We start from the raw sequence: 13,426 nt of genomic DNA, 5'->3' as shown, positions 1-13,426 counted from the left end.
TAACTTTCATTGATAATTTGGAATTTATAGTATATTCTCTTTTTTTTATCCTGTTTGATTTTTAGTTGCTTGGGGATAAGCAACAATTTAAGTTTGGTGTTGTGATGAGCGGATAATTTATACGCTTTTTGGCACTGTTTTTAGTATGTTTTTAGTACATTTTAGTTAGTTTTTAGTATGTTTTTATGAGTTTTTATTTAAAATTCACTTTTCTGGGCTTTACTATGAGTTTGTGTGTTTTTCTGTGATTTCAGGTAATTTCTGGCTGAAATTGAGGGACCTGAGCAAAAATCTGATTCAGAGGCTGAAAAAGGACTGCAGATGCTGTTGGATTCTGACCTCCCTACACTCGAAGTTGATTTTCTGGAGCTACAGAAGCCCAATTGGCGCGCTCTCAATTGCGTTGGAAAGTAGACATCTTGGGTTTTCTATAAATGTATAATAGTCTATATTTTGCCCGAGATTTGATGGCCCAAACTAGCGTTACAAATCAGCTTCAGAATTCCCGGCGTTTAACGCCGGAACTGGCACAAAAGTTGGAGTTAAACACCCAAACTGGCACAAAAGCTGGCGTTTAACTCCAGGAAAAGTCTCTACACATGAAAGCTTCAATGCTCAGCCCAAGCACATACCAAGTGGACCCCGGAAGTGGATTTTTACGTCATTTACTCATTTCTGTATATCCTAGGTTACTAGTTCACTATAAATAGGATCTTTTGACATTGTATCTTTACCTCATGACACAATACACGTTTCATATTATATCTTCTACGGTATGAGTCTCTAAACCCCATGGTTGGGGGTGAGGAGCTCTGCTGTGTCTTGATGGATTAATGCAATTACTACTGTTTTTCATTCAATCATGCTTGCTTCTATTCTAAGATATCACTTGTTCCTAAATTTGATGAATGTGATGATCCGTGACACTCATCACCATTCTTACCTATGAACGTGTGCCTGACAACCACCTTCGTTCTACCTTAGATTGAGTGGATATCTCTTGGATTCCTTAATCAGAATCTTCGTGGTATAAGCTAGAATCATTTGGCGGCCATTCTTGAGAATCCGGAAGGTCTAAACCTTGTCTGTGGTATTCTGAGTAGGATTCAGGGATTGAATGACTGTAACGAGCTTCAAACTCGCGATTGTGGGGCGTTAGTGACAGACGCAAAAGAATCACTGGATTCTATTCCGACATGATCGAGAACCGACAGATGAATAGCCGTGCTGTGACAGAGCGCGTTGAACATTTTCACTGAGAGGATGGGAGGTAACCATTGACAACGGTGAAACCCAACATACAGCTTGCCATGGAAGGAGCATTGCGTGCATGAAGAAGAAGACAGTAGGAAAGTAGAGATTCAGAAGATATAGCATCTCCAAAACCTCAACCTGTTCTCCATTACTGCAAAACAAGTATTTATTTCATGATCTTTTACTTTTTTTTACAATTAAATCTGAGAATTATTGATATCCTGACTAAGAGTTACAAGATAACGATAGCTTGCTTCAAGCCGACAATCTCCGTGGGATCGACCCTTACTCACGTAAGGTATTACTTGGACGACCCAGTGCACTTGCTGGTTAGTTGTGCGGAATTACAAAAGTGTGATTGTGATTTCGTGCACCGGTCACTGCACACTTCCAACCTCGTGGCTCCGACTTCTTTAGCTAGGATTAAGCCGCCCAATAGGGCCTCGTACTCCGCTTGGTTGTTTGATACCGGAAACTCAAACTTGATCAATTGTTCGTATATGACCCCGGCAGGGCTTTCCAAGATGATCCCGGCACCTCTGGATGTTTGGTTGGAGGCCCCGTCTACGTGGATCCTCCACCGTATGCCCGTTTCCTCAGTTGGGTCCCCCGTTACTTCTACCAAGAAGTCGGCCATTGCTTGTGCCTTAATCGCATGCCGAGGCTCATACCGCAAGTCATACTGGGATAACTCGATAGCTCAAGTCATCATTCTTCCCGCTAAGTCGGGTTTCTGGAGTACCTGGCGGATTCTTTGGTCTGTTCTTACGACCACTTGGTGACCTTGGAAGTATTGCCGTAATCTGCGTGAAGAGGTTAGGAGCGCCAGTGCTAGCTTCTCTAATTTGCTGTATCTCAGTTCTGCTCCTTGTAGTACTCTGCTCACGAACTAAATTGGTTGCTGAGCCTTCCCTTTTTCCCGCACCAAAACTGCCGCCATCGCTTCCTCCGTTATGGCCAGATATAGGTATAACGGTTCTCTGACCTTGGGCTTTCTGAGTACAGGTGGTGTTTCTAGGATCTCTTTGAAATGATTGAATGCTTCCTCGCATGCCGGGGTCCATTCGAATTCTATCCCCTTTCTCATCAAGTTGAAAAATGGCAGGGCCTTTGCTGCCAACACCCCGAGGAAGCGGGATAGTGCGGTGAGCCTTCCCGACAATCTCTGAACGTCTTTGACACAGCCCAGGCTCTTCATTTGGAGTATCGCTTGACACTTTTCAGGGTTGGCCTCCACCCCTCTTTGAGTTATCATAAATCCTAGGAACTTTCCTGCCTCCATGGAAAGGCACACTTGAGTGGGTTGAGCCTCATGCCATGTTGTTGGAGGGGAGCGAACACATTTCCTAGGTCACTTAAGAGGTCCTCAGGCCAGGTGGTCTTCGCGAGGATATCATCCACGTACACTTCCACCATTTTGCCTATGAGGTCGCTGAATATTTTGTTCATTAACCTTTGATATGTGGCCCCTGCGTTCTTCAGGCCAAACGGTATTACTTTGTAGCAATATATTCCCCCCGACGTTATGAACGCTATTTTCTCTTCGTCAGGCCGGTGCATCGGTATCTGATTGTAGCTAGAATAAGCATCCATAAAGCTCAGATACCGATATCCCGCCATCGTGTCGACGAGCGCATCAATGTTGGGTAGGGGGTAGCAGTCCTTGGGGCATGCTTTGTTGAGATCGAAGTAGTCCACACACATCCTCCATTTTCCACTATGCTTTCTTACTAGAACTACATTCGACAGCCAGATTGAGTAGTTGAGTTCTCGAATAAACCCTGCTTCGAGGAGGCTGGCCGTCTGCTTGGCCACCTCTTCTGCTCTTTCTGTCGACATCGTTCTTCTCCTCTGAGCCACCGGTCTGGCCTCCGGCTTGACGGCCAGATGATGTGACATGATTTAGGGGGTCTATCCCTGGCATGTCGGCTGGTGTCCAAGCAAATAGGTCACCGTTGGCCCTGATCATTTTCACTAGAGGTTCCTTCAATTCATGTGGGAGGTTTCTGTTCACGAAGGTGAACTTCTCCTCCGTGTCCCTGACCCTAAACTTTTCCAAGTTCCCCTCTGGTTCGGGTCTGGGCTTGTCGCTGACTCTAGCATCCAGGTTGGCGAGGAACACTCCTGATGCTTCTTTAGATTTCTTTCTTAAGGAGAGACTGGCGTTGTCGCAAGCGACTGCCGTTTCCAAGTCTCCTTTTATGGATCCCACGGATCCGTCATTAGCGGTGAACTTCATTACCAACATCTTTGTACTGGTCACTGCCCCGAGATCGTTAATGGTTTTCCTCCCTATAATGACGTTGTAGGCCATGGAGTCTCGCAGAACCACAAACTCGGCCATTACCGATCTTCACCCCTGTCCTGGTCCTATGGATATCGACAGGGAGATTATCTCGTCTGGCTTGATGAAGTGGTCGCCTAGTCCTACAACATCGTGCAGGTGAGTCTTTAAGTCGGCATACCGTAGACCCAAGGCATCAAACACGTTGCGGAACATAATATTCGAGTCTGCCCCAATATCTACAAGGATCCGCTTGATGAGGCCGGTTTCCACTCTGGCCGTGATGACCATGGGAAGGTTTTCTGTGATCTCATCGAACCATTGGTCTTCTGGACCGAACGAAATAGACGGAAGCCTTTTGGAGCTTCGCGCGGAAGACGAAGAAACTGCCAGGACTTTGGCGTCTTTCTTATGTGCTGACTTTGACCTCGGGGCCACGTTTCTTGCTATTACCACGTTCACTATGGTAAGGCCGTGGTCATTGTTCTCCGACTCTTGACGTCGCTTCACTACGCGGGTCTTGTCCTCTCCCTCGTGGTCGCGATTTCGTCTCCTCAGCTCCCTGATGAGGTGGGAGAATTCGGCTAGTTTTCTGTCCCGGATTGCTTGTTCCAGCGCGTCCTTGAGATCGAAGCAGTCATGTGTCTTATGTCCATAGCCCTTATGATAATCACAATAGAGGCTCTTGTTTCCCCCGGTTTGGTCCTTTAGAGGTCGGGGCTTCGACAAGATTCCCTTCTCGGCTATCTGTTGATAAACTTCTATGATAGGAACGGTGAGGGGAGTGTAATTGGTGAGCTTCCTGACTCGAGGAAACAGCCTGGGTGTCTTGCTCGGACCGCCGTCTCTAGCGTGTTCCTTCTGCATTTTTGCGCTGCCGTGCTGCCGGGGTTGATTGTAGGAGGGCTGCCGCTTGTTGGCAGCCACGACTTGACTGACTTCCTCATCGTTAATGTATTCCCTGGCTACGCTTTGGATCTCCTGCATCGTCCACACCGGCTTCATGGTAAGATGCTTCCTGAAATCCTCATTCAGAAGTCCGTTCGTCAGACACAAACTGGCTACCGAGTCAGTTAGCGCATCGATCTCCAGGCACTCATTGTTGAACCGGTCTAGATATTTCCTGGTCGGCTCGCCGGACCTCTGAGTCACCCCGAGAATATTGATCGGGTGTTTTGCCTTTGCAATTCTGGTTGTAAATTGGGCCAGGAAAGCACGGCTGATGTCCAAAAACCTGGCCACCGAGCCCTGTGGGAGGCTGTTGAACCACCGTATCGCAGGTCCAGCCAAGGTGACCGGGAAAGCGCGGCACCTCACCTCGTCTCCAACTCCCTCCAGGTTCATCCTGGTCTCAAAGGCCGTCAGATGTTCCTGTGGGTCTTGAGTTCCATCATACCTCATGTCTGTCGGCTTATCAAAGTGCTTTGGTAGGCGGACCTCGAGGATGGAATGGTGGAAAGGGGTTGCTCCCATGATCACAGGTCGTCGCGCTCTCCTCGTTCTTTCTCTGTCGTCTTCCCGATCTTGCCCCGCGGCGCGAGTCCCTCTATGTCGGGCGTAGATGAAGGGGTCATGCCATCTTCTCGGGTGTTCCTGGTCTTCCCGGCTACTTTCAGATTCTGATCTTGGGGTGGGAGTGCGCTGGGAGCGGCTTCTGTGAGAGGTTCTTCCCCGGCTCTCAGGAGACGGGGAATAGTTGGGATCGGAAGTTTGTTGACGGTGCTCCTGATCTGCCAGCTGGCGCTACAGGTTCTGCACCCTATGGCGCAGTTCCTGCATTATCCTGGCGCTATCACCACCAGTTCCTCCAAAGGGGCGTCTTTCTTGGGCTCGTGAAGGTGGCTCGGGTCGTCGAGGAGGGGACCTTGTGCGTCCCCGGGAGGAGGCCACGGAGGCTGCCCCTCGGGTTGGCCCTGTCGCCAGGGTCCGCAGCACTTGCTACGACGTCCATTTACGTTTGGTCCCCACAGACGGCGCCAATGTTCGGTATGTCGGGTACCGGATGGTTCGGAGGGATCCTCGGGTTGATAGGTGGGGTGTGGCCTGGAACCGAGTCGCGAGGGTGAAGCTGGAATAGCCGACGTCCCAAGCTCTTCGTATGGAGGGGGTGTCACCTGCAAAGACACTCCGACGCTCTAGTCAGTTGAGTGTGCAGGCGAAAAAGGGATAAAGTGATGTGTGTCGTACCTTGGGGGAGGGGTAAGACCCTCCCCATATATACTGTGTCAGAAATGGGTCCCGCAAGAGAAGACCCACCTTCCTCGAAGCTTCCTTATACAGCTGTAGTGATGAGCTGCCAAAAATGCGTGCCTGGGTCGGTGGTTAAGCGGCTCACACTCGACCGTTCGGATTGAGTGATTTATGGGTCGGATCGGCCCGCAATCTATTTGGGCCAGGCCGCAATAAGTGTATTATGAGTGAAGAGACTTATGACTTTTTACATGCATTATATATGCGCCCTTTATCAAATCAGCAGTACTAATTTCTTCAAACGCTCCCAATTATTGATCATTGATCCACCGATTTCCTAACCTCTCTCTCTCTTTCAATGAACTTGTTATTAACGATTTCAGTTAAAACGTAACTCGTATATAACGAATCATTGTAAACGGGTGAATTACACCTTCAAAATCTCATTTTACAATATTACACTTATCTCATAATTATATTAAAAATAAAAAAATATTATGAGTTAATAATTTATTTTTTTAATCTACTAATCTAATAATATACTTTATTTCATACTTTTAAACATTAATAACTAAAAAATATCAAAAATTTATTTGATAGCCTCTAACATTTTTTTTTTAAAATAAAAAGCGTCCTTCTTCACGGTAGTCATCATAAATAAATAAACCATGAACGGCCTTAGACCCCATACCATTTGGTATCTTCCCAGTATTATTTTCTTCTACTAAAATTAATGGTCCTACATTCTCCAAATATTAATATCTAAACTTTATTTTATCAACTTGGTATCTCATAAAATACGAGCATACTAAACGCTATCCAAATCTTGATTAACACAGAATATGACGCCGTATTATTGGTGGGGTCCCCTATCAATGAAAGAGGAGCCTCTGCTAGCTGCTTCCATCGCTCCCTAGAATTCACTTTTTATTACTACTTTCAGAATTTAGAGCTGAAACCTGAAAATTGTGAAGTGAAAGCTTTTCGAGAAGAAGGAAGCAGATCAAAAGAAAACAAAATTGTTGAAAAGTGGCGTCACAACGTACAAGAGCTCAGTAACATGCACAAGTTAATGAATGATTATTATAAAATAAAAATAAGAAACTAAAAATGCTGACAGGGGTTCTTGAAAGGTCTGTAACTTTAATCTCGTTTGCTTGAGGGGGATCTCTGCTGTGTTTGGCTTCTCAGAAAGTTGAAGATGTAGAAAAACAGAGGAAGCTTCAACTTCAAGTATAGCTCATTAACTGCACTGAGGTACGTGTCAAATCACGATTTCTTTGTCCCATTTTAGTTATTTCTTATTTACTTTATTTGAATCACAAGAATTTTCTGGCCTGCTTGTAATCTCTCTAATTATCTAAGTGTTCCATTTTGTTTAGGATCCTTCAATCTCTTTCAAGCTTCGTGTTTAAAATTCAGCGATTCGGGCAATTTATGCAGTAGAATTATGTAATATGGGAAACCGGAGATTTCTCTTTCTGTTGGGAACAATGGCTGTTAATTTCTTACTGTTTCAGTCAATACTTGTTCCATATGGAAATGGAAACTCTCCTTGGTCTTTAGGGCCAGAAAACTATGCTCATGTACATGATAATGTTAGTGATCTAGTCTCTGAGATCAGCAACAACGGTGGTGTTTTTGAACTTAGGGCAGATACAAATAGTGTTCACAGTTTTCCTGATAAGAAGGGTGAAGTTAAGAATTACAGCCTGGAGTTGGTCAGTGTAGGTTCCAATAAAAGGTCCATAGCAGTTTTGACCAAGAACAGTAAGAATGGTTTTCCAGTGAAGCAAATTTTGGAGTCAAAAGGGGGAATATCTACAGTTTCTCAATTGCTGAAAAATGAAAAAATGGATAGCTCAGACAGTACACCTTCATATGGTAATCTGACCTTTCTTGAAAATTCTCGCCCAAGAAATGATTTGTTTGCTTCGGATAATAGTACTGCAGCAAATATTCCTAGGACAAAGAAGATGAGGTGCAACATGCCGCCCAAATCAAGAACATTAATACAGGAGATGAACCGTATACTAATACGCCGCCGTGCTAAATCTCGTGCAATGGTATTGAATCCTCTGTCAAGTTTCAACTGTGAAGTAGCTACTTGGACAAGTTATAGTTACTTTGATCTTTATATTCTATGTTTGATTGCAGAAACCACGGTGGTCTTCCAAACTTGACCTGGAAGTCCTTGCTGCAAGGTTCGAGATTGAGCATGCTCCGATAGTAACACAGGACAAAGAGCTTTATGCTCCTCTCTTTCGCAATGTTTCTATGTTCAAAAGGCAAGCTTAAAGATGTTAAAGAAAATATGTTCACATGAGCAAGATTGATGAAAAGAATATTAACTTCTTGGTTGGCTATGAAGTTCTTAACTCCCTATGAATTATTTGATAGGAACATCTTAATGCTTCGTTAGAATATGACATTAGATTTCACTTATTTGCTCCTCCATGGACTTTTGTTGTTCTGTGTTTGCCACATTGACCAAAGTCAAGATCATTCGATTTTTTTTTCTTTTTAAATCCTTGCATTGGCAGGAGCTATGAACTCATGGAACGCACACTTAAGGTTTACATATACAAGGATGGAAACAAGCCCATCTTTCATCAACCTATTCTTAAGGGACTATATGCTGCTGAAGGCTGGTTTATGAAACTGATGGAGGAAAATAAGCAATTTGTTGTGAAGGATCCTGCAAAGGCACACCTGTTTTATATGCCATTTAGTGCGCGAATGTTAGAGTTCTCCCTTTATGTACGCAACTCGCATAATCGGACAAATCTTCGAAGGTTCTTGAAGGATTATACGGATAACATTTCTGCAAAATATCGTTACTTTAACAGAACTGGTGGTGCTGACCATTTTCTTGTTGCTTGCCATGATTGGGTATGTTATGTGCTCTTCTTTCCTTCTTCTTTTTCCATAATTCCAGCTATGTTATGAAATTTAAAAATAAAAAATAATGTTCCAACTTCCCAGATATCTATAATGACATAAGAATTTGATGTCTCTTTGTTTTCTTGATGAAACATGTCCACTCCAAGTCCTATTAACTATATGCATAATACTACTTACTTGGATGATAAATTTTACAAGTGAAAATTGCAGGCTCCATATGAAACAAGGCACCACATGGAATACTGCATAAAAGCCCTCTGCAATTCTGATGTAACTCAAGGCTTCAAAATAGGAAGGGACGTTGCTCTTCCGGAAACTTATGTCCGATCAGTTAAAAATCCTCAGAGAGATCTTGGAGGAAAGCCTCCTCAAGAAAGGCACATTCTTGCATTCTACGCCGGAAACATGCACGGTTATTTGCGCCAAATACTGCTAAAGCACTGGAAGGACAAAGACCCTGACATGAAGATATTCGGCCCAATGCCACACGGTGTTGCCAGCAAGATGAGTTACATTCAGCACATGAAGAGCAGCAAATACTGCATATGCCCAAAGGGGTATGAGGTCAACAGTCCCCGTGTGGTTGAGGCCATATTCTATGAGTGTGTGCCTGTCATTATATCAGACAACTTTGTGCCACCTTTTTTTGAGGTTTTAGATTGGGATGCATTCTCATTAATCCTTGCAGAGAAAGACATTCCAAACTTGAAGAACATACTTGTTTCAGTTCCTGAAGAAAAGTATGTCAAATTGCAACTTGGGATCAGAAGGGTTCAGAAACATTTTTTGTGGCATACAAAGCCCTTGAAGTATGACCTATTCCACATGACACTCCATTCAATTTGGTATAACAGAGTGTTTCAAATAAACGTGAGACGATGAATGATGATTCATATCAGATCAGCCCTTTGAATTGGAAGTAGAGGCCCTCATGGGCATTTTGCTGAAGAGCTTATTTCAAAAAAAAGATAAAAAAAAAAGAGACATTTTCTAGAGAATGTGGATGTATATATATTAGTGAAAACTTGGAATCTATATTCAGCCTTAGTTTGTTCTGCATGGTCATGTATATATGTTTAGTATCATGCTTTTCCTGAACCAGCATGGTTTCAAATCATGCTTGTAGGCACGGTATTCTGAGTTTCATAAAAAACAATAACAGAGAAAACCTACATGCTTGTGTGAATCATGTAATTGGCTCCTATTTTGCATCCAATGATAGCCAAGCTTCGTTGATCCCCGAAATATGTCGAGACCTGTGGTTCTTAACCTGGTATCAGGATCTGATATTTTTTAATAAACTGTAGATGAATTAAGTCTTGCCGACAAGAGAAATGAAAAGAACAAATAAATAAATAAATATTGTATATAAAAAACTTAAAGCTTGGTTAAAAATAATTAAATAACAAATTGACAAATATTTACTTTGGATATTAAAAATGAATAAAGTTCTACATTCAAGCAAAATACTTAATTAAGTCTAATCAAGTTGTTATAACCGCTTTTCAAATCACGCGTCCCTTTCTTTTCCGTTTTCTTCTCCTCCTCTCCTCTTTCTTCTTCTGTTTCCTTCTCATCCTCCTCTTCTTTCTCTTTTTCTTCTTCGTGCTGACATTTCAGTTGCTGTTTTTCTTTCTCCTCTTTTTTTTCTTTTTTTTTTTATATTATCATCGTCACTACCACCGTCACTACCTTCTCCTCCTCCTCTTCCCTTTTTCATTTGATTTCTTCTTTTCATTCGTTTTCTTCCTCTTCTTTCTCCATCATCATCAACATGTTATCATTATATCGCCATCATCAATTCGTCATCATCGTTATCGTCATCGCTATCGTCAACGTCATCTTCTATATCGTTATCGTCGTTATTATTATCGTTATCGTTGAATTTTTGTCATATTAATGACGTTGTATGATCCAAAATTAATTTGGATGTATTTTGTTCATGATTCAGTATTGTTTGTGTGCTTATTTTCGAACTGAGTTTCCGTATCACAATCATTAAGGACTTTCGGTATAAAAATTAAGAAATTTATGTGTATTTATTATGAAATTTCAGTGTATTTTTATTCTTATAAGTTTTGCATAATTCAAAACTTAGCACAACAATGAGGGGTCCAACCCTTCCTTCTTCAAGGTGGGGGAGAATATTATCTAAAATCCGACCAAAAAGCACACAATTTATCTAATTATTCCTACACATTAACTTGCTAATGAGATGTCGCAATACTAAAGTGTTGTTCTTCTTCTTCTTTTCATCATCATTATCTTTTTTTTCTTATTAAACTTTTCCTTTTTGTTTTATCTTCTCAAGTTTTTTCTTATTTTACTATCTTAACAAGAATAAAAACAATGAACCTACATTCAATCAACTAAAAGAAAGAAAAAAAATGCAGCATTAAAGATGACATGTTTGTACTTTTGTAGCAAAAATTCGGTATAAAAACTAAGAAATTTATATATATTTGTTAATAAATTTTTGTGTATTTTTATTCGGATAAGTTCTGCACTCTTTCTCTTTCTGTTCCTCTTCATTTTCTGTTGCTGCTGTTGCTTTTTTTTCTTCTTCTTTTTTCATCATCATCTTCTTTTTTTCTTTTTTGTTTTACCTTTTCAAGTTTTTTCTTGTTTTACTCTCTGAATAAGAATAAAAACAAAAAAAAAGCAAACAAAGAAAAAGAAAAAACACATAATGCTACAAAATTACTTGAGAGAGGATAAACTTACATTTATTCAACTAAAAAAAAGAAAGAAATAAGAAAAAAAAATACAGCATTAAAGAAGACGTTTTTGTATTTTTTATAATAAACTTTCAGTATAAAAACTAAAAAATTTATGTGTATTTTCTAATAAATTTTGGTGTTATTTTATTCTGAAAAATTTTGCATAATTCAAAACTCTTCTTCCTCTCCATCTTCTGCTGCTTTTTCTTCTTCTTTTTCATCATCATCTTTTTTTTATTTATCTTTTCCTTCTAGTTTTACCTTCTCAAGTTTCTTCTTATTTCACTTTCTTAACAAGAATAAAAACAAAAAAAATCAAATAAAAAAAAGAAGAAATACATAATACTGCAAAATTACTAAGAAGAGAATGAACCTACATTCATTCAACTAAAAAAAAGAAAGAAATAAGAAAAAAAGAAGAAAAAATACAATATTAAAAAAGATATTTTTGTGCTTTGATAGCAAAATTTCGGTAAAAACCAAGAAATTCATGTGTATTTATTAAAAAATTTCGATATATTTTATTCTGATAAGTTCTGCATAATTTAAAATTCTTCTTCTTCCTCCGCCTCATATTATTATGCTTCTTCTTCATCATCTTTTTCTTATTTACTTTCTCATAATTCTTCTTATTTTACTCTTTTAAGAGGAAAAATAAAAATTAATACTGCAAAATTACTAGGAAGAAAAGGAGAAAAAGAAAAAATGCAGCAATAACAGCAATAAAAAAGCGACGATGGAGAGAAAACACGCGAAGAAGAAGAAAGAGCGCAACAAAGAAGAATGAGAAACGTGAAGAAGAAGAAGAAAAATACGAATAAGAAGAAGAAACGTGAAGACAAAGAAGGATATATTTACGTTAGTGAAGCGCGCGTGTGTACACGCTACGTATAATGAAAGTGTTTTTTTTTTGGACTAACTTGGTTGGACTTGAGTGCCAAAAAGACTTGGACATGTAGCAGGATTGATTAAAAATGCTTTACACAACCAACTTGGGTTAGTCGAGTGGTCAGCTCACTCGTCTGCTTAAACAAGTGTCGGGGGTTCGAATCCCGCCTTGTACATGCAGCAACCCATTAGCCAGCGATAGACCCTTAAATGGAGCTCAGATCCGCGACGGATTAGTTCTTGACCTGTCCGGTTGGGGAATACCGTGGACAACGAAAAAAATGCTTTACATATATTGAGGGTTAATAGTTAAATTTGTCTCTGAAAGATTACTCATTCTTCAAATTGGTCCTTAAATAATTTTGTTAATCATATTAGTCCTTGAAAAATAAGATATAAGTTAAATTGGCCATTCCGTTAATTAAATGATGACGTGTCACGTTAAGTGCCACGTGACATAATGACGTAGTTGGTTAATACCACGTGTCACAAGATAATTGGTTGACATGTCAAGTTAGTAATACTTGGTATGCCATGTGTCATTTGAAATATCATAAATTTATTTATAATCAAATTAGTCCCTAAAAATATACATATAAGTCATTTTTATTCCTAAAATTTAAAAAATTGATCAAATTATTTCTTATATAACTTTTTTTATTTTTTTTCTCTATAATATTAAATTTATAATATTAATTCTACTCATGTTAATCTTATTTTTTACACCTTAATAAATAATTTTTTTCAAATAAAATAATAAAAATAATTAAATTATTACAAAGTTATTTTCTCATATGTATTTTTAGATTTTTTATTTTCAAATTTTAGTTCTTTTGCAGTAAAATTTTTTTATATAAATAATTTTATCAAACTATTATTAATTATATACTAAAAGTTTTAATCTTTTGGATCTCATTAAATAAATATAATAGCTATTTTAAATATTTTAATCTTTTAGATCTCATTAATAAATATAGTAATTATTTTTAAAAAAATTATATTAAAATATTAAGATCCAATGAGTGACCTTATAGATAGATTTTTCAATTATTGAGTTCTATCATATAAGTTAAATAATAATAAAAATTATAATTTTAATAAATTTAAAAATTTAAATTTTAAAATAACTATTATATTATTTAGTGAGATTCAAAATATTAAATTTTTAAATATATAATCAATAATA

At 39.4% G+C, this 13,426-nt stretch overlaps 2 protein-coding genes across 2 annotated transcripts; one reads left to right on the top strand and one right to left on the bottom strand.

The window, feature by feature from the left end:
* Window positions 1-3,607: 3,607 nt before the first annotated feature.
* LOC112776031 (uncharacterized) lies at window positions 3,608-5,011 on the bottom strand. The gene has a single exon (XM_025819985.1). It carries the CDS (start codon window positions 5,009-5,011, stop codon window positions 3,608-3,610), a length of 1,404 nt encoding a protein of 467 aa, XP_025675770.1.
* Window positions 5,012-6,415: 1,404 nt separating this feature from the next.
* Window positions 6,416-9,877, top strand: LOC112790207 (probable glycosyltransferase At3g07620). The gene is made up of 5 exons (XM_025832510.3): window positions 6,416-6,985; window positions 7,111-7,794; window positions 7,886-8,016; window positions 8,272-8,620; window positions 8,843-9,877. Exons 2-5 carry the CDS (start codon window positions 7,186-7,188, stop codon window positions 9,512-9,514), a joined length of 1,761 nt encoding a protein of 586 aa, XP_025688295.1. The 5' UTR covers window positions 6,416-6,985; window positions 7,111-7,185; the 3' UTR covers window positions 9,515-9,877.
* Window positions 9,878-13,426: the final 3,549 nt, after the last annotated feature.

This window comes from Arachis hypogaea, chromosome 3 (genome assembly GCF_003086295.3).
Source record: "Arachis hypogaea cultivar Tifrunner chromosome 3, arahy.Tifrunner.gnm2.J5K5, whole genome shotgun sequence".
In the NCBI taxonomy this organism is placed as follows: domain Eukaryota; kingdom Viridiplantae; phylum Streptophyta; class Magnoliopsida; order Fabales; family Fabaceae; genus Arachis; species Arachis hypogaea.
The sequence above is the reverse complement of the archived record's forward strand: the minus strand, read 5'-3'. Positions and strand labels throughout refer to the sequence as shown.